At 34.7% G+C, this 24374-nt stretch overlaps 2 protein-coding genes across 3 annotated transcripts in view; one reads left to right on the forward strand and one right to left on the reverse strand.

Annotated features, from left to right (window-relative positions):
* The window catches only part of wgn (Tumor necrosis factor receptor superfamily member wengen), a 31457-nt gene extending 16323 nt beyond the window's left edge, over positions 1 to 15134 (reverse strand). For both annotated transcript variants that reach the window (XR_014179600.1, XM_081988990.1), the window contains exons 1-3: positions 14944 to 15134; positions 6550 to 6836; positions 4406 to 4629 (exon numbers count right to left, since the gene is read on the reverse strand). Coding sequence is in view for 1 of the 2 variants with exons in the window: in XM_081988990.1 (XP_081845116.1) it covers positions 4406 to 4629; positions 6550 to 6836; positions 14944 to 14967 (535 nt within the window). In the remaining variant the exon portion in view is untranslated. The remainder of the gene's footprint in view (positions 1 to 4405; positions 4630 to 6549; positions 6837 to 14943) is intronic.
* A 2073-nt stretch (positions 15135 to 17207) lies between these two features.
* On the forward strand, positions 17208 to 24364 carry crm (cramped chromatin regulator). Its single transcript, XM_081989281.1, is given in 15 exon segments — positions 17208 to 17313; positions 17418 to 17644; positions 17800 to 17973; positions 18599 to 18797; positions 18939 to 19139; positions 19191 to 19419; positions 19534 to 19807; positions 19809 to 19913; positions 19966 to 20112; positions 20164 to 20368; positions 20427 to 20554; positions 20610 to 20835; positions 20909 to 21018; positions 23599 to 23781; positions 23836 to 24364. Coding segments are annotated over 14 exon segments (2634 nt in total). The 5' UTR covers positions 17208 to 17313; positions 17418 to 17452; the 3' UTR covers positions 24097 to 24364.
* The last annotated feature ends 10 nt before the right edge of the window (positions 24365 to 24374 follow it).

The following is a 24374-nucleotide window of genomic DNA, read 5'->3' on the forward strand; positions in this document are numbered from 1 at the left end:
AACCTAATAAAACACTACAAGATTTGGTAGAGTCAAGGAGAAAAGCGGTGTCAAAATTTGAACTGGCAGAAACACAGTTTGAAAGGACAGTCAGGGGCAAAATTGCCTGTAAACACCATTTGGAGTGGGAAAATAACTGTTTGAAGCACATTTTTGGAATCCTCATTAAATTTACTGTCCAATAACCTAATAAAACACTACAAGATTTGGTAGAGTCAAGGAGAAAAGCGGTGTCAAAGTTTGAACTGACAGAAATACAGTTTGAAAGGACAGTCAAAAACAAAATCGTCTGTAAAGCCCACTTGGAGTGAGAAAATGACTGTTTTAAGCACAGTTTTGGAATCCTCATTAAATTTACTATCCAATAACCTAATAAAACACTACAAGATTTGGTAGAGTCAAGGAGAAAAGCGGTGTCAAAGTTTGAACTGGCAGAAATACAGTTTGAAAGGACAGTCAAAAACAAAATCGTCTGAAAAACCCACTTGGAGTGAGAAAATGACTATTTTAAGCACAGTTTTGGAATCCTCATTAAATTTACTATCCAATAACTTGAAAAACACTTTAAAATTTGGAGCAGTCAACGAAAAAAGAGGAGTCAAAGTTTGAAATGCCAGAAATACAGTTGGAAAAGACAGTCAGGAATCTCCTGCACAAAATCTTCTGTAAAACCCACTTGGAGTGAGAAAATGACTATTTTAAGCATATTTTTGGAATCCTCATTAAATGTCCTATCCAATAACCTATAAAACGGTACAAGATTTGGTAGAGTCAGGGTGAAAAGCGGTGTCAAAGTTTGAACTGGTAGAAATACAGTTGGAAAAGGTAGTCAGGAACAAAATCGTCTGTAAAACTCACTTGGAGTGAGAAACTGCATCCCCTGTTATTTTGCTTCCGTTATTAATGAACTCTACTGAACTCATCCTGGTCATTATATTAAAATTCTTTATATGCTGATATGAATACCATTCAAAACTTACGTGTTTTAGAAAACAAATATTTTTTTATAAACTCTTCGGAGAACAAAACGATATATCATCATCCGACATGGATAATTCACAAATAAATAAATCGTCGCTCCAGGACATGGAGTGATAAAAAAATATGGCAAACGTAATCACAAATCCACACTGAAATATCCAGCTCGTACGATTGTTTACGTTTGCCATCCAGATGTCGAAAATATGAATGATTGTTTACATGTAGCACGCGTGTTTAACGCTACAAGCCGGAAATGAAGTTCTTATAACGACGTGTTCGCTTAACCTAGGAGGAAATTATGGTTACGACGTTTTTTCTAAGTTTGTTCAACGTAAATCCTTGACGAAACTCTGCGAAAGAACCGTTAAGTCTAAGGAAAATGTTAATTAAAATTTAATTTGTATAGCGAGAGAGAAGACGAAGTATTTATTGAACAAGACACTGGAAAAACAACAAATGAATAGTTAACTTAAAGTAATTAAAAAAAAACATTGTTGTTCTAGAATTCAGAAAAATTACAATCATTACAAAATAAATGAATTAAAGAAAGACAGAATATAATGAAACAACAAAATCAAAGCAAACATAAATGAATCAATCAATTTATTGACGTTTCCAGTCTGATTCACTAAAAACAAATTAAAAAGTGAGGAGATTGTTCCAGACAAACTTAATTAATGCTTTAAGGATATTAATTAAAATTGAGTTATTATTAATCTGTAATGATTTATTGACTGTTTTAACTTGTTATAATCAATTTTCAAGAAGCAAACACTATTAAAAACATTATTATGAATTATTTTTTACTATCAATTTCCACTTATACACCCCAATTTCCTTTTTGATAATAATAATGTAGCAGTATAAATTATTATGGCACAACTCTCTAATTAATTTCGTCGTCCTAAGCTGTTTTTCTAACAAAAGTAAAGCCGTAAACAAAATTTAATGAGATTCCAGTTGAGAGACAAAGCCGCTTTAGAAAACTAGGATTTACAAGGAAAATTTTAAACGAAGCCAATTAAAGTAGCTTAAATACGATTATTTCGTATCATTCACTCACACCGGATTTCTTTAAAGACTAAGAAAGAAAAAACAAGTTTAGCCATGATTGAGGGAATATCAATCTCTTTTCTATAACTTTACTGAAATCCTCTATAAGTTCATCGTTTTTGTTATTTTTTTCGTACAATACGGAAATTGCAGTCAACAGCAAACATTGCTTAACAAACATCAATTACTGGTTTAAAGGTCGGTTGCTTATCAAATAAACTGTTCGAAAAAGTTAATTGAACGAAATGGTAAAGGCGGATGTGTGCGGATCTTAGTCACGGATCATTTAGAAGGAAAGATTATGGGTTTTGTTAGATTTTTGTTCCAGTAGGAAACTTTCTAATTTTTTTGTGGTGTACAATTACTTTTTATTTTTAATGCAAATTCTCTAACCTTAAAAAAAAAACAGAGGAGTGCTGAATTTTGAGGGAGAGGGAACCAGTTTGGTACACCCTCTCACTTTTTGCCTTGTAACTCCTTAAGGAGGTCCTTAAATGCAAAAATACCTTAATACAATCTTATAGAGGATGAAATTTTCTACAACTACCTTGTTTACACTTTTTTGTAGCTCCTTAAATAACGGAGCTACGCGTAGTCGAAATAGAATTAGTTTAAAAAAATTGTGACAGTTTTAAATGTCAAAATATTATTTGAATGGTCAGGTGATCGTTGTGATAATATTTTTAAAATCACGTGGCTATTTTTACAGAGAAAATGTCCACGTGACGATTTTCAATTATCAAATTTATTTTTAAAGATCTAACGACGCTTTCTCGATATCAAAATGGCGAAATCATATTTAAGAGGTCACGTGACCGTTTTGAAGTTTTTTAACTGATATTTGTTTGAAGTCACGTGACTCTTTTTAAGATGAAAATAGACACGTGACATTTTCAATCATCAAATTTAATTTTTCCGTCGACCGTGTATTAACAGCCTTTTTTAATGGACGATAACGAACAACGCAAAATTGTTCATTAATGAGTCCCATTAGCCGTTTTATTTCGGTTTGTGATTTCGGATCGATCTAAACGCGTTATGATTCAAAAGTCACGTGAACTCTATCTCATTTTATAATTATGATGTCATGTGATTTTTAGATCAGAACGGTTTTGGATCCGAAATCATGGATCGAAAGAGTGCTCGAATGATTTTATCATAGACAACCAAATACGCTTATAGTATAGTTCTATCTTTTTTACTTGCATTAAACAGAGAGAAATAGACTCACATTCTTTACTTGACATCCACCAAAAGTGCCTTTTTTTTATTTTTTGCTCACAACTTGCAATCAACTACACGAAATAATAAAAAAAATACATATTTCTTACTGCATCTGCATACGTTTGTGTATAAAACGAAAACCGCTAACGCCGCCATTAAAAGTGACATTTTAGGCTTTCTAGTATAGAGGGCGGTGCTTTGTCGCGTATACAGCTGACAACTAGTTTTTTTTCAAACTTTTAGGATTATAAACTACAGTCCACGGAAAAATTTTGTATTACTCGTAATTACCGATTAATAATCTCAATTTTATTGAGATTTTATTAATCTATTTCGATTATTAATCGCTTTTATTAATACTCGTTGGTTAAATAACTCTTAAAGTTCACGTCTTAAAAATAGAGTTCATAATGTCGCGTGACAGTTTTAAATGTCAAAATGTTAATTGGAGGGTCACGTGACCGTTTTTCAGTTTACCCCCATTTGATCGGCCGTACTTTAAGCCAAACTTAAGTTAAGTGTGGTTCAGACTGTGTAGAAAACAGTTGTATAAAGTCACAGTCTGGACCACGCTTAACTTAAGCTAGGCTTGAAGTTCGATGATGCAAATGGAGGTAAAACTAACAGTTTTAAAGTCACGTTAACTCGTTTTACAGTGAAAACAGTCACGTGACAATTTTAAGAAAAAAAATGGACATAATACATATAATGTATTAAGTTAAGAATAACCGTTAAATCGGTAAAATGTGAATTAACAATCCGCATACATGGTGTTAAAGTGTAAAATTGTTAATTTGTTTATTTCACCTACCAAATTAATTTATTAAACATTATGCTTGGATCGAAGTTGTACCTTGACTAATAAAATTAATTACTTTACCAGAAAAAACTTGAATAATTAATTATTTTTCAGTTTGAAGAAATGTTTACGTTTAACAGAATGCTTGCACATTTTAAAACAGGGTTTTTCCAAAATTTTGATTGTTTGGGTAAACCAATTTAGTAAAATACTAGAAAATCCCATTATGTTAACATGAAGTATTCATAACTACTTTTATTATTTAATAAATTTGACTCTTAGTTTCTTCTAGTTATACTCAGATTTACTAAAGATTTGTAACTGTATTACCACAAAAAAATTACTTACCAGCTTCGAAATTTTCCTTCAATCTGCGCCACTGTCTAGCCTGATGCAACGAATACAGGGTGATCACGAAAAAAAATAGAACACACGCGAAAATTCCTGAAGTTAGGGCTATCGCCTGCCAATCCCAAACGAGGGTTTCGGCACTGGAAAATGGAGCCTCAAAACTGGCGGCATGCTGCAAAGCCGCCGTAGAGGGTTCACCGCCACTTTTTTCAGATCCATGTCTGGAAGTAAAACACAAATTAATTTAGTAATAATTAATTAGAAAATTTAAATACGGCGCTCCAAAATCAAACGACTTACATCACTTTCGCTAGAATCGTGGGCATGGTTGTTCCCACTACGATTTTAGCATTCAGAACGCGCACCTCCAACTAAATCGTCCATGCAATTCTAAATGGTCCTACTAATATACCAGCAGTCATACCAGTCTAATGGGTTGGAGTTTGACCCACTTCCAACTGTGATTTTTGTTCAAATCGAACTGATCGGTTACGTGTACGACTCGTCGACTGACAATGCAATAATTGCAGAATCGATTTTCGATTATTCATGGGGAATTATCGATGGTTTACGCTTGGAGACGATACTAATCAGAAAAAAACACTCTGACCTTATGAAACTCGAGGTGAAAAGGAAAGTTTCGAGCCGAAAAAGAACGAGATGGAATCTGATCGTTTCTCCTACTGTCTTAAAAAGATTTATGGACAGTAATAAGGAGGTCATACATTTTACAAACGGTTTCGTAAGTAACTGACAATTAATCTAACTTGGTGTAACATTTCAAGTTGATGATACCTTATAAGGCATAATTATTTTATAAAAGCCAAACCATACAAGTTGTATGTTTAGTAGTGGTTCTTTCTAGATAAATCCTCACCATTACTGTTTAGCCAACATTTGGTAATAAGTTCAGAAAGCAGAGGTTCTTGCAAAATCGTCCAAGCTATATCTATCTATCTTGACATCCAAAAATTGTGGAGTTCTAGACAGTTATTGCATGTTTAATCAGTTCTGGCTAAAAAATCTTTACTAGAAATTTTGTATACAGCAAAAATAGGTTCGTTTCGTCACACCTTGTTAGTTTTAAATGTAAATCATTACAAACATACTATTGAACTATTAATAGGTACATTTTAAACAATTGGCAGTTGACTTCAAGTTAATGGAAACCAGGAGAAACATTTATTTTGATTTGTCTCAAATTTGAAAGGTACTGTCTTGGAAATAAGGATTTTTTTTTCAAGATAATAAAGAAAATTTATTTATTTAATTTATAGAAAAGGTACATTTTTGTAGGGATGTCAAGTGTTTACCATTATAGTTAGTTTTAGTAGGATTGTATGTAGTTATTAAGAAAATTAACAGTATTACTTGATGAACTTCAAAGGAGGTGGAAAAAGTGGTACGTGGAGGTAGAAGGTGGGAAAAAAGGTTTTGTTTGTTGATTGTCAAGAGAGACTTTTAATGAGAGCTGGAAAGTCAGTTTTCTAAAAAATTCGAGCAAAAATCAAACTATTGAAGATCAGGGGATCTGAGAAAGCTTTTTCCTTCCGGAACGAAAGTTACTGGGTGTAATACCGAGTGCTACCAGCAATTGTACCGACTAGTCCACGTTATGACATGGAGCAGATTGTGATAGAGGACCTATTCCAGAAGTGGTTAAATCGATAACCGAGGAGGCCTCCCGGCTGTTAAAAATCCACCTCAACGGAAAAGAAGAAGATTGGTCAACTGACGGTTTATTTTGGACAATTTGGACTCTTTGACGAAGAGTATTAGTTGTAAGTAGTTTGTAATTTTTTGTATTAAAGACATTTGTAGTTTCAATGATATATTTAGAAGCAGGATTTTTAGGTAGAAAGTAAGTTAGATAGGTTTAGTTATTTACCTTAAAAATAACTTGGCATCCCTATTATAGAATTTTTATTCAAGCTTATTTATTTAAATTTTCTTTATTTACTAGAATATTAGAATGAATGGTCAGGGTGAAATGGATGCCAGTTATGATGATATTATCATGCAACTAGGAGGTGAGGGAGATTTGAGTAAATCTCATCTTCAGGATGATAATAATCTTGATAGTACTAATAGTAATTAAAGACTAAGAACTTTAGAACCTTGCCTATAAAATTAATACGTACTTTTTATGTTGGTACTTCGTTAGGTTATATTTTTCGTGATGATGCCGATGCGGATTGCGAGGCTTGACCAGCAGATTACTTAAATCACTAATGGGACCACAATGAGTGTCTCTGTGTGGCTCGCAGGGTCGTAACACTACCATTCCCTGCCAACACTCTGTACAATTCATGCAGGTCTGACGATGCGCATTCAGGTACTGATTGTCTGGGCAAATCGAGGCAAGAACTGAGGTGATTACGACCATTAGGACCACAAACACTGATGGGGTGCAGGTATTGATCCTCCCCTAAAATAATAAAAAAATTCTGTTAATACAGGGTGATCAAGTTTTAAATGTCAATAATCCACCAATGGATAGCCAATCGAAAAATAAGATGACATTCATTACGGTCAAAGACCCAAAACTAACCCAACCCAACTTAAAAATTGTCTTGGAAACGGAAAATTCACTTAAGAAGTTTAAAAAATACTTCTACTAATGAAAAGTGATATCAGAAGCTTAAAATTTGCATTTGAAGTAAGTTTTCATAATTTGAAGACTCATTTCAATATTTTAGTCTTGAAAATAGTCTTAGATGCAGGACATTAACATTAGATTCATGAAAATTGTCTTGAAAACGAACTTTTCGTGCTTTTTACTTTGCTTTTCATTTTCTTCGAATTCTGGACTATTTTAGTGCTTCAAAACAGCTTTCAGCTTGGAAAATCGAGTTTCAAGACTATCTTCACCAAGTTATTGACATAGCAAACTTAAAAAACAATTTTTACATTCTTCATAGACTTCAAATGGCATTCCAAGCTTTGTCACTATTAAATCGACTTCTAGACACCTCAGTGCTAAAAATTCGGATATTTCTTAATAAACTAGACTGTTTTTAGTGTTTTAAGGCTGTTTTCAGTGCCTCAAATCGAGTTTCAAGACTATCTTTACAAAATTTTTGACTTATCACGCCTAAAAGCCAGTTTGTCCACTGACCATAATCTTGAAAATGTTATTTCAAGCTTCTTCACTATTAAATTGACTTCTACACTCATAGGTGCAATAAATTGTAGCATCTCTAAGAAATTCAGACTGTTTTTAGTGCTTTTTAAGACTTAAAAATCGAGTTTAAGACTATTTCCAAAAGTCAAGTTTCTTCAGTAATAAAAGTAAAAAATGTTGGTACCAAATGCTACAATAATAGTCTTGAGAACTAATTTTTAGAAATAAAATAGTCCGAAAATTTAATTTACTTCTAGACTTGTTGTCCAGTCCAGAAAATTGAGTTGTACACCAATTAAAGTCTTGAAAATATACTTTTGGACTCTCTTTAGTCCTAGTAAAGTCAGTTCTAGCATTAAAAGTCAACTTTTATACTATTTTTAGTAGTAAAAAATGAGTTTCATGCACAATACAATCTTTATCTTGATTTCCGGACTTTTTTTAGTTCTTGAATGCCAGTTTCAGACACTCAACTAGGATGGCAGTCTGAGAAAGCGAATCATAAGACCATTCCTAGTAGTAAAAAGGTTGTTAGACTATTCAGTACAAATTTGGACTTTCACAAGTCTTGGATGTTCAGTTTTAAACTATAAAACGATTTTTTAAATTGAAATTTGGAGGACTGTATCTTTCTTAGGAAACCTTTTTCAGAAAAATGACATAATGCAAGTCAACTTATTTTTTGATTAGCTATCAAATGGTGAATTATTGACACTTAAAACTGGACCACCCTGTATATAAGCAAGTTGATAAAATTGTTAAAGATTCAAAGGTTGTTAACCCAGCATCACGTCATAGTACTAAAAACCGAACAAATTTACTGGGAACACCAATTTGTGGTAACCATCAGGCATTGTTATTTTTTTTCGGCTGGTGGTAATTACGGTATCCTTGAATATCTTCATGCCTAATGATTTCGTCGTCGCAAACAATGCTCTTAATGGTTTGGTTTGTCTTAAAACCAGCAAAACATGCCATGTAATGGTATACAGAACCGTATTATACAGGGTGGTTAAGTTATTTTTTTAGTAGATAATGTGTAAGATAACTTATTAGCAAACAATTTACGTTTCTCATGACTTTTTAATGCCACTCAAGAACGGTCTAAGTTAAATAAAAAAAAAACACTTAATAAAGAATAAAACGCTCGAAATACCCATCTCAAGTCACCACAGCAGGCAACCACTTGACCCATATAGTCAATAATAACTCGGAAGGGCCACTGCTTGTTAAGGGCCCCCCCAAGGCACTTTTAATTTAAAAAGTCTCTTCAAATTCCGTCGTCACGGAGCCTCTTTTTAATCTAAAATCACCTGGATGAGCTAAATTTTGTTGTTTAATTCAATTCAAACACGTCTAAACTTCCTGATCCAAGTGGTATACAGTAACGAGAACAGTAATTTCATTTAACAGTGACATAATGGTCGCCAGAGAGAATCTCCGAGTGGCCGTACAAATTAAATAATGGACTTCGTTTATCGTTTGAATCTCTGTAGACTCTTAAATTAAAAGATATGGTTTCTGGTTCCCTATTGTTTTGCATGTTGATGAGGTCAAATGCCTTTTAGTTCACAAGTTTATGGTGCATAAAAGACAATCTTGTAAAAGACATAAAATTCGCATGGAACTAAATCTGGCGTGAAAGCGTGCCGCTTGTATGACTCGACACAAGGGTATATCCTCCGTCTGTCGCAGGTCTCGACTACACTACTTTTTGTTCTTGTTTGAATGCTTTATTTTAAACTCAGAAGATAAATATGCCAAGCGATAGGTAAACTGGCCATTAATTGGCAAACCTCAGGATCAAAAGCTCTTTAAATTAACTGAACTGCAGGGGGATAATCAAAGCCAGCCTGTATAAATCTAACTTGCTCGCGAAAAGATTATTTTGACTATTTTACAAATCCAGACGTAAATATTTTTTAATCAAACACCAGTTAATTGGTTGAAAATTGGCCCAACCCAGATACATAAAAGTTAAATTTAGGTTTACTGCTATAAAACTGTGTAGTAGTTTTGAATAGCACTAAACCACAAGAATTCCAATCGTACAAAACTTATGTGGTAATGGAGTTTCTTGCCCTACGTCCATTTCAAAGGCAACCGTTATAATAACAGAGGCAATGTGAGAACAAAGACTTTCGAACCATTAAGATGGCAATCTCGAATGAAATTGTTATTCGTCGTGACAATGATATTATCATCCACAGTTCGTACTTAAAAAAAAAATATATTCAACACTGGTAGTTTTGGTTCACATCACTGATGATCGAATCTGAATTTATGTTCATGTAACAAGATATTATAATTTCAAGCCATTAAAAAATTGTACAAGATTTAGTCTCTAGAAACTGTAAAACAATAAGTTCATATTTCGAGAAGGCATTAACCAATCTGCAAGAGGCATTACCCTGCAAAACTGTAGGTTTTGAGGAAATTTGGTCTCCAAGACTGCCAGACACTTACCACATTACCACAAAAGTGTTTAAACTTGTGAGTTTCTCAAAACCAAAATCAACGCCAAGCATTGGAATATTCCAAAAACTGTTAGAGTCTCTCAAAGGTTGATAAAATCTATCATTTCCGAGACAGAGGATATACCACAATGTATTTATAGGACCAATTAAAAACCTTTTACAAAGTCTCTATTAACATTCTTTTACTAGAATGTAATATAACGATCCTAAAGGAATTTTCAAAATCAAACATTATGTGTGTTACAAATACTTGACCGGACATCGTAAATATCGGTCCAATTTGGTCAACATAATGAATAAACAAAACCCAAAATATAAATATTGAACAAACACAAATTTCAGTCAAGTTAAGTAGTCGAACGCTTCCCATTTCCGTTTTGGGTCTGGCGATTTGCTTGGGCACAGCAAGGAAAGGAAGTCAAAGCCGTTAAATTGTGAAATTGTTATTTTTACATCTAATGATGGTCGTAAAGACTGGTTGGTGAGTGTCGTGTGTATTGGAAAATTTCAGAAAACATTCCTAGTTTTTTAAATTACAATCTAGAATTCTCGTAGACCAAATTGGCAACTTTTATAGTCGACAGAATGACAAATGGTCCTTCCTCAAACCGACGACAAGTATCTCACCCTTATCATGTATCACATTTTTTGGATGGGGTGCATGAAAGCCTCAGGAGGCATTTTTCAATTTCACTTTGCAGTCAGCAACTTTATACAATCATCCAATTTCTCACCTATCACACGCTCGAGTTTTTTTTTATCTATAAATGTTGTATAGTGTATGAAACAGGAGGCAGGTGCACAAACTCTAGATGATTTAATAGTTCACGAGATGGGAATCTTTCATTTTCCGGAAATCTGCTGCATGAGGGTGCGATCCTGACATTCGTATCCTTTCCACCTTTAATTTGCCGGAAGCGTACATCCCTCAAACTGTCAATCAACTATTTTACCAATTTGCTACCAGAAGCAGGTATACAACGAGCAATTTGGGAAAACGGAAATATGACTGACGGATCTGATTGGGTTAATTCCTAACAGCCTAAGGAAAAATGTATGGTAAACTTGTTGTTAAATCAGCAACAAATCAGAATGGTGTAAAGTTATAGAAACAGGTTAAATTTGGCAATTCTGAATGATTTTTAGAGTCTGACAAAGTTGTATGATTGAAAAAACGTTTCAGAACTCTCTGAAAATTGTAAATGGTTTCTTTAGACTTCTGACAGTTCCAAAATGATTTTTAGAGGCTTCTGGCAATTCTGAATGACCGAAAAAACATTTTAGAGGCTTGTGCCAATTGTAATTGGTTCCTGTAGACTTCTGACAGTTACAAAATAATTCTTAGAGACTGGCAAATTTGGATAACTGAAAGAACGTTTCAGAACTATCTGAAAATTGTAAATGACTTCCCTAGACTTCTCACAGTTCCAAAATGATTCTTAGAGGCTTCTGGCAATTGTAAATGGATTCTTTGGGCTTCTGACTGTTGCAAAATAAGTCTGAGAGGCATCTGAATGACTGAAAAGTTGTTTCAGAGTTCACTGGCAATTGTAAATGGCTTCTCTAAACTTCTGACAGTTCCAAAATGATTCTTAGAAGCTTCTGGCAATTCTGAATGGGCGAAAAAACATTTTAGAGGCTTCTGGCAATTGTAATTGGTTTCTTTAGACTTCTGACAGTTACAAAAAAATTCTTAGAGATTGGCAAAGTTGAATGATTGAAAAAACGTTTCAGAACTCTCTAAAATGTGTAAATGGCTTCTTTAGACTTATGACAGTTCCAAAATGATTCTTAGAGGCTTCTGGCACTTGTAAATGATTTTTTAGGACACTTATTGTACAGGTAGGTACAGGAAACTTATTGATATCTCTAAGAATTTAGACTTACAAAATTGACTGAAAGCAAAGAGATAACCAGGTCAAATAAATGGGCAATATTTCTTCACTAGCCCTTAAACACATTTCAGGATGAGAAAAGTGAGAAATTCGTTCATCGTTCTGTGTAAATTTATATATTTACACTCCACTGTACCGGCCAGATAAGAAAGGTTTTTCTAAACTGCTTTCGCATGGTTAGTTGTGAAAAGAACCGATTTTGTTCGGGCCTAGATAAGACTTTCTGGGCTGGTTTTTGCTACTTTGAAATCGTACCACTTTGGGCCGCTGTTACTAAATCGTAGTGTGTCAAATCCTGCACGCAAAAAGCATTAAAAAACAGTTTTTCAGTTTCACGGTGTTCAAGTCGGAAACCTTCCAGGAACGGTTCATTAAAAAGCTTAAAATATCCATTAGCGTCGCTTTTGGTAGCCAGATGTGAGCCTGACAATAGGAAAATATTGTTCTAGTGTTGAAAGCTCACAGGTGAAAAAGTCACACCTTGCGAGGAAAAACCTCTTGTAGAACTATAAAATCTTGTTAGGCAAAGTTCAACAACTCGCTAAATAAATAGCAGGGCTTTTATAACTTTAATGTTATGTCTTCTTCCTTCTAACGCACAGAAACAACTAAACTTTATACGTCTAATAGCAAACAAAACGGTCTCTTATAAACGACTTCGTAATTCTACTTACTTTATGCTGCTTCGCAGTACATTTAAACCGAACTGTACCTACTAACTAGGCGACTAAAAGCCTAATTAATTGTAAATGGAATACTCTTTGATGATATTTCGGGAATGCTAGCAAGAAATTCCTAATTTACTATGTAAATTTCAGCAGTCTTAATTATGGATTTTGTACGTTTAAAGGGTTTGCTATCACAAAAACCACACACAAAGCTTAAATTATGTCACAACGTAGGTCACGTACACATCCAAGTCTCTAGTGTTTTACTATGCTAATTACCTGCTGGATATTTACATACTTAAAATGAAACACCGGGTTGCTTTTGAAAGTGATAAAACTCACATTATCATCTAATAATGCAGGAGAGTTAATAAAGTTTTATCACTTTACTGTTTATTATTGTTAAATGGTCAACGAAAACTGAATTTGAAGTTGTTTTATGTTAGTTGAGTAGTACAATACTGAAACACTCTGTAGAGTTGATATTTACAGTATTCGTTACTATAATTATATTTATTTCCCTTTTCGGTTTTTTGTTACCATATTTGTTCTTCTTGTACATCTTCTTACCATCAGCTCTGTGGTCTGTGTCTACAACCAGTTTGATTCCGCATAGTTTTAGTTTTTCTTCTACTTTTCTCTACTCAATTTTCTAACTCATTTTGATTTCTCCTGTTGTATAACTAAAACTGTAATAATTTTGACTACTTTCATGTATTTTTTTCTTTTTCAGCTCAACAAAGCCCGTCGAAACAAAAAACCCCGACAAGTAACGGCGGCTTTCATTTCCTCCAGAAACCTTTTCTATTTTTATTAGGCCAAATGACAATTGTACGGTCCCGACGGTCCTGTTTTTGATTTTGATTTATTACGAGAGCCACCTTTACGGCTAATATACGAGAAATAAAAGGAACGCCAGGAAAACCAACTGGATCGTTAATACAACTCCATTTTATAAGACTGCAGTAACTGGAATCACAATTTTGAGAGTTGTGTGTGCAACCTTTTTACCTCAATTTAATAATTCCGCTTGGGAGGAAACTTCCAGTCCATATACAAGTTTGACCCATTTAAATTCTGGTGGAATAGCGAGTGAGGAGTAATGTAGTGAAACAAAACGAGTCTCTCATGTCCGACATAAGCTAGTGCGTAAGACGAGTGGTGTAAAAACACTTTTGGCAGAGACTCTCGCGTGTTTAATTCGCTTTTGTGTTGCGAAAACGTAATCCCGTTTAATTTGTTGGAAAATCGGGATGTTGTGTGCGGTTTTGCGATGTGTCTGAAATTGGGACGACTGTGTCAGGATATTACGCTATTTAATTTGATTTTAGCAGACTGGTTCGTTTCAATCTAAATATTTGCATTCAGAGATCAAGTATAGCAACGATAAAGGTTGCAATAGGATTTCTGGCATTTTCTACTTATTTGCAATCATTTGAACTTTTAGAAGACTAGCTAGCTATTTCCTACATGAAAAATAAAAATAAAATTTTTTCTAGAAGATTTACAGGTTTTGAAGATGTCCACATTTTCAATTTTCTCAGAAAATAATGCACACTAGATGTGTCATTCATTTGACAAATCTTTTTAAAAACAGTAGAACTATCCAAAAATTTAATAACATAAATAATTTAAAATCAACTTTACCACGCTACAATTTTCTGCAACACCCTGTGTATAATGTCTACATTAGCCTTATAAACATATTCTTAAAAATTTCAATAAAATAATAAATATCTATCCGTATAAGCTTTCTAGGGAGACCAGAAGCACGGAATCCTATATAATCCGTAATTTTAGTAGATTAACAAAATTAATTAAACTGAATTAATAAAACAAATTTAAGTGAATAATAAAAATACTAAATAAGTTTAAATACCAAAAACATCAGGGAAAGTAATTGCTAGTAAGTTATGGGTTAGTAGGGTTTTATGAAACTTGGAAAGAGATTACAACAGTCAATTAGAAGAGGAACTTGAAAATATTGATCAAAGTTGTATTTTTCTTTTCTTTCTTCTAACTAATCAAATAATAAATGAGTAAAATGGGCTTGTAAAAAGTAGAAAACCCTCTGTATAGTCACTTGAATATTGCTGTAGTCAATAATTCATAAAAATGATTGTTTATTATATTATGCAATGGTTTTTTACTATGTTGTAACCGATGTTGTTATGGACATTTCTTGTATGTGTGTAAATAAGTTACCAAAATGGCATAAAAGTTATAAGGGGAGTCTAATTTTAACCCTCGTTCAAAACATGCTTCAAACAACTTTGTCAGGGGCTTAGTTTGACTCTCCTTTTGTTTGATGGTAAATTTAAGAGGGTAGTTACACGCAAACAGTAATTTCTTGTATTTTTTGTAAACTTACCCCAAATGGGTTAAAATCCGCCATGCGGCTCAGGATTTGCTATCCAAAAGTCCTTATCCGAAACACTTAACAGATCGCGTAAATCGGAACATGTTAATAAATTTTTTTCGTCTCGTAAACAAAAAATTAATCGGGATTCGGCCTTAGATTAACGTAAACCGCTAAATTCGACACGCAATACGCGACTGATGGGAGCTTTTAAAGCGCGCGCTATTTTCGAATCGACTAGCGACGCGCGCGCAACGCTTTAAAATGTAAACCCGGCCTTAGTGCCCTTTTTTGTTTATATCACATTTGTCGATCCTAGGGTGGGTTCACACTAATTCACGCAAACTTGCGTAAAAGAGTTACGTAGGTAGTACCACCACCACACAAACTATAGAAAGTTCTTTGCCGGTAGTATAACTGCTACTTCCGCTTCTGACCTTAAATATTCTAATTGTATTCGATCGGGGGACGTAGGGAATACTAATTTAAAAGGACTACACCACGAATCGAAGTACGTTAAAGTGGTCAATGCTTGCGACACGGGTGGCTGAAGAATAATAGGAAGAAGTTCAACCATCGGCCCTCAAAAATGTTAAGGGTCTCCGCGGACAGCCTGTAAACATATGTAACTTTGTCCAGTATTCTCTAAAAGAATTCAATATTTTTAAAATAAGCTACGTTATTTGATAAAGATAAGATGTAGGTATGATGTAGGTATTCCATGGAGCAAACTCACACGTTCCAAATTTGGGGACAAATATCTCAAAAACCGTCAAAACAAAGCCAAAAAACAATTCACCATTCTTACAAGGATCAGTACCATTTGTTGAGAATGTTATTAAAACCTCTGGGCAAATAAATTGACTACTCAACACGTAAAATTGAACTTTTTTGAGTTACCAGTTACCGGGAACGTTTCTGAAAATAGTAAAACGGCCACATTTGCCCACATTAATCTTCCACATTTCAATTAGAAATTACAGCCGGGCTGAAAGCCAAACAGTCTGCAGTTCATGAATGATTCCGGCTAGAATGTAGGGTATATTTCTGGCCGTTAATCCGAGAATAAATTTCAATTCAGTGTCAACCAACGGACTATACCAGCAAATACGGACGCACACCTGCGACTCACTGCAACAACTCAAACTTATTTGCGCTTCTCATATAATACCCACGCATATTAGAACCCATGGAAGGTTCCTGACAAACTGAAAGATTGTTAATCTGAGTGGGAATAGACAAATGTTGGACACACCCTCTGTTTTTAGGGTCATTACCTCCGAAAAGCTTTATTGTGTGAAACATAGAGAAGCACTAATTATACAGGAGTGTAGTAAAAGCAATCAAAGCTACGACAATTAATAACTCTAACCATTTAGATTCAAGTTGCATTTATTAAGTACCTAATTATAATGATTGAGATAGGCCTTTATGATTCTTAATTAAGCTAATTGGTCAGAAAATTATTGAAACATGTATTTTAAATGGATCCAGATGTAGCCAAATTCAGTTAATAATTCCCTAGTTTAAGTAATATATTGATGAAGTAAATGTGTTAGTATGAAAAATATGAATAAATTCTAATACCTAACAACGATATAAAAATTAGTACACAGTCACATTTACAAGAACTCAGAAAATTGTTAAATTAGTCCTATTGAATGTAATTCAGGCTTGAAAAACACATGAAAATTATATTTTTACTAATCTGAAACCAAAAACTTAAAAAAAATGGTCACTCAGAAGAACACAACTCAGAACCATTTTGCTTATCTACTAAAGCTTGCATTCGCCTACCGGCACAGAATTATTTGTAGGTAACAAAATTGCAATTATTGTCTCTTTGCCTGGGTGTATTTGGAAAAAAAATTAATAATATTTAGATCAGGAAATAGTGGTGGCTACAGAGTATAATATACAACCCCCACGCCCCACGACTTTTTCAAATTGTTTAATAAAGTTCAGCTAGTGAAAAATACATTTTTACAAAGTAAACTATCATTCATAATTAAACTCTTAAATTAAAAAATGTATAGAAAATTACACACAAATACATACTATTTAATTAATAACAACAAAAATTAAACTTTTGGATTTTTAAAATTCAACATTTTTAATTGATCAACCGTACGTCCAGGTGGCGTGCAAGCAGTATCATTTCGCCTGTTGTTTTCAATTACTCTTACCCTCGGTACTGATCCGTCTCTCTCGTTTTCGTATAAGCTAGAGAGAGAAACTACAAATTGCCTGTTACTTCTATAACCTTATATTTTTCGAACTGATCGCGGCATCTTCAAAGTGACATTTATCCAGTAAAAATAAATTCGTAAAGTAGTGAAAGCTCCGTAAAAATGTTGTAAAAACTGTATTTTCACGATTTTGGTGAGTTATAATTTTTGTTTTCATGTGTGGAAACGTTTTCCTAACATGTTTACGTGCCGTTTCGATTGTCAGACGTGGGAATTAACCGCACGTCGAGAATTTAGGGAGTGATTTTCAAAGCTGAAACCCGCAGGTCACAATGGATGTGGATGAACCCGTAGATGAAAATCCCAAGCAAAGTGGCGATTTTTCCGCTACTGAACTGCCGGAAGAGTTCCTGTTGGGTTCGATTACTACAAACGCGTTGCTTAAAGAGGAAAAAGGCGTCCAGATTCGGTCCAGCGCCCGGGTATTCAAGAAAATGAAACTGGAACAGGAACAAGACAAAAAGGTAGGTAAGCAACGCCAAGTTTACTGGCTTTTGTTGAATTAATAATTAATTATTTACGACTAGTCGGTAATTAAGTGGAACTGAAATATTCAGATTTCATCCTCTTTTTAATATTTTATTAGTTTAGAAACATGAAACTGTAATAACACTTGCAGCATGAAGAGGCTGTCACTCAGGAAGCCACATTGGTATCTCCCAGTGGAGAACTGTCAGTAATGGTTGGTGGAGTGGGAGATAAATCAGGGGAGAGTGAAGGGAGAGGTCTCCCTCTTAGGTCTAGTACAAGGGTGGTTAAAAAAGCTAAATTTGACTCTTCTGTACCAGTCACAGTAAGTTTATATCAGTATACATGCTAACCCTACTGTTAAAGATTAAATCATCACATAATATCAAATTTAACAAGCTAATTCTAAATAAAACCTTGTAACTGTCATAAATTACAGCCTAATTTTTAATAAGTAAGAGTGGTTTATGATGATGAGAAGGTTTATTAATATGTACTACTCCCTTCCTGAATTTCATGTTTTCTGTAGTTCTCAGTATTAGTATAGATAATTTGTTTGAGAGTAAATTAATGCTCTGACAGGGGTTTGAGGGGGTATTATTAAATTAGTTTTACTTAAATTAAAGTGTGTAATTTACACACAAATGTTGGTGCAATTAATGTAAACTGGAATAAACTTTCAAAGTAGGTATGTATGTATAGATAATGCTTAACTGATATATTTCAATTTAAATAATGAAAAAGAAAAACTGTTTAACTAAAATTAAAAATGTCTAATAATATTTGAAATCTATATGTTCTAATTAAGTTAATGTTGTTAATAGAGGATTTCACTAGTTAAATGTAAAAAGAAGAAGAAACCTTACTGCTCTTATGACTTTCTTTTTAATTGCATTTTTGATTAACACTGCTTACTACCTATTGAGAACCATAGTGTTCTTTGATCTCAGGAAACCAAAACAAAAAAAGAAGAACCCATCAAAAGTGACATAAAAAAGGAAGCACGAAAATGGAGCTACATTGACAAATTGATATTTTTTGAGGCTGTCAATGAGTTTGGTAAGGATTTTGAGAGCATTCAACATTATATCAATGCAAAATTAAAGAAGAAAAACTCAACTGATGAACAAATGAGAACTAAGGATCATGGTAAGTCAACTACAAAACAAGACTTAGTTAGAGAGTTTTTTTGTGTTTTATTTTATTTATCTACTTGACAAAACAATAAAGTTGTAAAAAAAAACACTTTCAAATTAGAGCAAGGCTTTAAATTTAAATTACATATTTTAGTCCGCTCATTCTTTATTCGAACATTCCACGAAGTGGCCAAACACGTAAAATTCTCCGAAAATGTAAAAAAAATAGTACAAGAACTATACGGTGTGATCAATTATGGGGAACTGTACAGAAAGCTTGGGGTTGTCAGTGACAAAACCCTGATGAAACTGAACGAATTGATTTATCGGGGTGAAACTTGCGTTCGAACCAAAGGTACTTATAACAATTTATTCGGTAAACAGTTTTAAACTAAAAACATCGCAGGTAAAAATGTTAGGATTAAAACTCCAATGTGCAAGGCTCTTGTCAAACTTAACCAACTGGATGATAAGTACGAGGAAGTTAAACTGCCCAACAGGGTTACGGTGGAATTGAGGCCTAAAGATATGACCTCATTTTTGACCGTTCAGTGTCTCGCTCAAAATCCGAGGCTTAAAACCACCCTACCGATACAAAAAAGGTTAAGTTCACTGATTCAGTGTCTTAGCAAAAGGTAAAAACATTTGGTTTCAAATAAATTGTCATGTAAAATTAATAATTATAATACCAACCAAGATAATTTTTATCTGTATGTTGCTTATTAAAACCACCATAAAACACTTAACAGGTGGCAATCGGTAGACGCAATAAACTATGAAAAAGCTACATTAGCAGAAAACCCAATGATCGAAGATTGCATGCCGACTAAAAAAGAGCTGGAGGAGAAAATGACTCAGTTGGTGCCACCTTTAAGGCTGAGTCCACCTCCGGAAATTAAAATCGAACTGCCGTCGATCAATTTAAGCGAATATTTCTCCAGACAAACTATATGTTTGACAGCTTACGAAAGCCGACTAGGGCTGGACACATACAGTGAAATTAAAATGTTAATGTCGAAACGGAAAAAAAACGAAACTGGAAGCTGAACCAAAACTTAACGACGTGGAACCGAAAATGGATATAGAAGAATGCGTGCTGGTTGATCAGTTTAAAAGTGAGGAAATCGAGGTTTGTGATTTTGACTGCCAGAAAAGTTGTTTTGTAAATACTAAATTTTCAGCCTGCTAGTTATTTTGAATCTGAGCCTGACACTTTACTGGCTGAAGCAGTCCATGACGCCGTTAACACTATTCTATCACTGCAATCCTTGGAACGTCAACTATCCGAATCTAGTGAACCGGAAGAGAAGCCTGAACTTCCCATTTCGGTAAATTGCACTAAACTATTTTTGATGTAGTGTGCTACGGACTTCTTTCAGACCGAAACTGTCGTCATTAACAAAGTGAATAGTGAAGACTTGGAGCAAATTGAAAAAGTTAGGAAAGGATGGACTGAGGCTACTAGCGAAAGCTTGACAGTAGGAGAAATATACCTGATGTATGGTTCAGATGCTAAACTTGTGCTGGAGTATAGTTGGGACGGCAATAAGGATGAGGAGGTAGAGAAACCAAAGTTACAAGCAGGTAAGTTATTTACTTTTACGATGGTTTGTGATTGATAAATCATATTTAATTATGGCAGCAAATTTCTTGGAAATGTGGAACGAATCCTATGAAACATCATGGGAGAACAAACAAAGAAACATGACGTCTTCTCTGTCCAAGCTCTTATCATTAGCTAAACTGCATTTTAGACAGAACAATGTCAAGGTTGATTAATTATTCCTCCAAATACTTGTTGCATACTAATTAAAACATTTTATAGTGTCCTTGTGGACATGTATGCAGTGACAAATCAATCAAGAATTCTGCAATAATTGGAGGACAACGGGTACGCAAAAGCACTTTTTCAGAAAACGTTTCCATGTTAAACAACTCAAAACAACCGGATACAGGGCAAATAGCGAGTGAACAGCCTCTGGAGAATAACCCAACTCAGGGTCTTAACAATGTGTTCAAATCACCCTCACACACTTTAACCAAAGGATTAAGTATGTGGTCGTTGCTGATTTTATCCCGTACAACTTGTAGATTATAACATTGTAGTGTAATTTCTAATTACAGATGTGCAGGCACCTACAATGCAACAACAGTTGAATACTATACAAAAGTTTAAACCAAAGTTTGCTCATAGGAAGGGACGTCACAGACAACCTCTCGTAGTTGAACGAAAGGTAAGTTTGATATCGTTACAAGAAGGAGTTGTTTGCTGCTGCTGTCCCATGCTTTAAGCATTTCGAAATCTAACGTACAAAAGTCTAAGCCTAAACGGAGTAGGTAAAGATGGTTGTTTGAAACTTAAACATTGCAAGAATTGATTTAAATTACCAGAAACCTCTAGGGCCATTTTGAAAGTTCGCCATACTCCTAAATGCAATTGAAAAGTGCCTCTACAAGTGGTCTAAACCTTGTCAGAGGCTTCCAGGACCGTTTTGAATGAGCCAAAGACCTCTAAATGCTACTGACAACTTTCTGAAAAGTTCCAGAGGCCTCTAGAACCATTTTGAAAGGCCCATAAACCCCTAAATGCTATTGAAAACCCTCTAAAAAGTGCCAGAGGTCTCTAAGCATTTTGAAAGTTCGCCATACCCCTAAATGCAATTGAAAATCCGTTAAAAAGTTCCAGAGTGCCTCTACAAGTAGTTTAAAGACCGTTAGACCGTTTTGAATGAGCCAAAGACCTCTAAATGCTAATGACAACTTTCTGAACAGTTCTAGGGGCGTCTACAACTGTCTTAAATGTTCACAGAACTGTTTTAAATTGCCAGAGATCTCTAGAACTATTTTTAAAGTTGCATAGACATCTAAATGCTATTTAAAACCTTCTAAAAAGCGCGAGAGCCTTCTACAAGTGTCTTAAACCTTCCCAGACTTCTTTTAAATTGTCAGAGGCTTCTAGGACCGTTCTGAATGTGCCAAAACTTTTAAAACATCTTGGGTTGTTTAGGACACTTTTAGAAGTATTTGGTAGATTTCAGGACGTTTTCAGTGGTATTTAGATGCCTCTGGGGTTGCCAAAATTGTTTTAGAGGCCTCTGGCAATTTGAAAAAAACTCTAGATGGTTTAGAACACTTGCAGAGGCTTCTGGTAATTAAAAAATAAAATATTTGTAGGTTTAGGACACTTGTAGAGGTCTCTAGTAGTTTTTTGGAGGTTTTCAAAGATATTTAGAGGCTGCTAGCGTTGCCAGAATGGTTTTAGAGTCTTCTGAAAACTTTTAAAACATCTTGGGTTGTTTAGGTCACTTTTAGAGGTATTTGGTAGTTTTCAGTGGTATTTAGAGGCCTCTGGTGTTGCCAAAATGGTTCTAGAGACATCGGACAACTTTAAAAGAATTTTAGAAGATTTAAAACACTTGCAGAGGCTTCTGATAATTTAAAAAAAAATATTTGTTTGATTTCTCTGGTAGTTTTTTGGAGGTTTTTAGAGATATTTAAAGGCCTCTACCATTGCCAGAATGGCTTTAGAGGCTTCTGAAAAGTTTTAAAACTTCCTGGGACGTTTAGAACACTTTTAGAGGGCTTTGGTAGTTTTCAATAGTATTTAGAGGCTATCTGGGGTAACCAGAATGGCAGCTTCTGGCAATTTAAAAAAATCCAGGAAAGTTTAGAACACTTGCAAAAGCTTCTGGTAATTAAAAAATATATATTTGAAGGTTTAGGACACTTTTAGAGGTCTTTGGTAGTTTTTAGTGGTATTTAGATGCCTCTGGGGTTGCCAAAATGGTTCTAGAGTCCTCTGGCGATTTAAAAAAAACTCTAGAAGGTTTAGAACACTTGCACAGGTCTCTAGTAACTTTGGACGTTTTCAGAGATATTTAGAAGCCTTTAGCGTTGCCAGAATGATTTTAGAGGCTTTTGAAAAGTTCTAAAACATCTTGGGATGTTTAGGAGACTTTTAGACGTCTTTGACAGTTTTCAGGCGGTTTTCAGTGGTATTCAACGCCATTTTGTAGCATTTTGCATCTTTTTTCCATTTGAGTGCAAATTACAGCGTGCCAGTTTTATAGACCTCTAAATGCTATTGAAAACCCTCTAAAAAGTGCCAGAGGCCTCTAGAGGCGTCTAGAACTGTTTTAAATTTTCCCAGAACTGTTTTAAATTGCCAGAGACCTCTAGAACTATTTTGAAAGTTGCATAGACATCTAAATGCTATTTAAAACCTTCCAAAAAGCGCGAGAGGCCTCTTCTTCTTCTTCTTCGAGTGCCATGTCCTCAACGAACGTTGGCTATCATATTGGCTATTATAATTTTGTTGGCAGCAGCCCTAAAGAGTGCTGCACTTGATTTTTGGAACCAATCCCGCAGATTTCGAAGCCACGATGTGCGTCTACGACCAGGTCCTCTCTTACCCTCTATTTTACCCTGCATAATTAGATGGAGGACGTTGTATCGTTCAGGGTGTCGAATAACGTGCGCAAAATATTCTAACTTCCGGATCTTGATGTTTTTATTTATTTCGGGTTGTTTGGAGAGGCCTCTACAAGTGTCTTAAACCTTCCCAGACTTGTTTTAAATTGTTAGAGGCTTCTAGGACCGTTCTGAATGTGCCAAACCCCTTTAAATGCCACGCAAAAAATTTCAGAGCCCTCTAAAATTGTCTTAAACTTTCCCAGAACTGCTTTAAATTGCCAGAGGCCTCTACAAGTGTCTTAAACCAGACTTGTTTTAAATTGTCCAAATGCCAGTAATAGAAAAGAAAATAAATTTAATTCTCTATCTCACTTTGATACTCACATAAGACTTTGTTGCAGCTTCCCTTGATGCCAAACAACTTAAGCGGTCATCAAATCGTTCGAATGAGCATAATCTCGCAAGAACCAGCAGTCGAGCCGAAATCCGAACCGGCAAATCCTAATTCTGATCAGGCACAAGATGAACCCGACCTGCAACGGATAATCACCGATCCAGACGAAGAAGACACGGTCATATCCACGGCAAGTTTACACCTGAAATTTAAGGCGGAAATACTAACGTTAGGTTGGAAATAGATACCTCCAAGCCCTACCAGGCTCCTGAAAGAGGGTGAAACCGATTGGATTAGCGCGGAAGTGGCTGATTACTCTTTAAGCAGTCTTTTGGGACATTTAGAAAGTCCCGCAAAAGCGCCTCTTACTTTAAATTCTAACATGGCGTCAGATCTGTCTAGCGAAGTGGACGCTCAGTTGAGGTCTTTGATGACCGAAAACAGTATGGATTTCGCCGCTAACTTTGCAGATTTAGCCAGCGTTGTTAGTGATAAGAAATTCTAAAATTGTTGTGATTTTTGCGATCTGTTTTATCATTTTGTTTTAGTCTAAGTAATAATTAGAGATAGTAGTCTGACAGATCTCCTTAAAACTTGTCAACTTTATATTAAAATAGTACATAGGAGCCTGTAGGGCTTTCATTTAGGTAAGATTAGCAAACAAACTGTAAGTGTTTTTAGATGTAAGTTGTTTCGTTTTTGAGTTTTAATTCCAAAGTTTATCCAAAGTAAGTTTGTTTTGTACCTTTTTGAGAATACAAGTTTTGTTCTAATGTGAACGTT

This window comes from Ips typographus, linkage group LG11 (assembly GCF_016097725.1).
Source record: "Ips typographus isolate SLU linkage group LG11, UJ_Ityp_2.0, whole genome shotgun sequence".
Taxonomy (NCBI): Eukaryota; Metazoa; Arthropoda; class Insecta; order Coleoptera; family Curculionidae; genus Ips; species Ips typographus.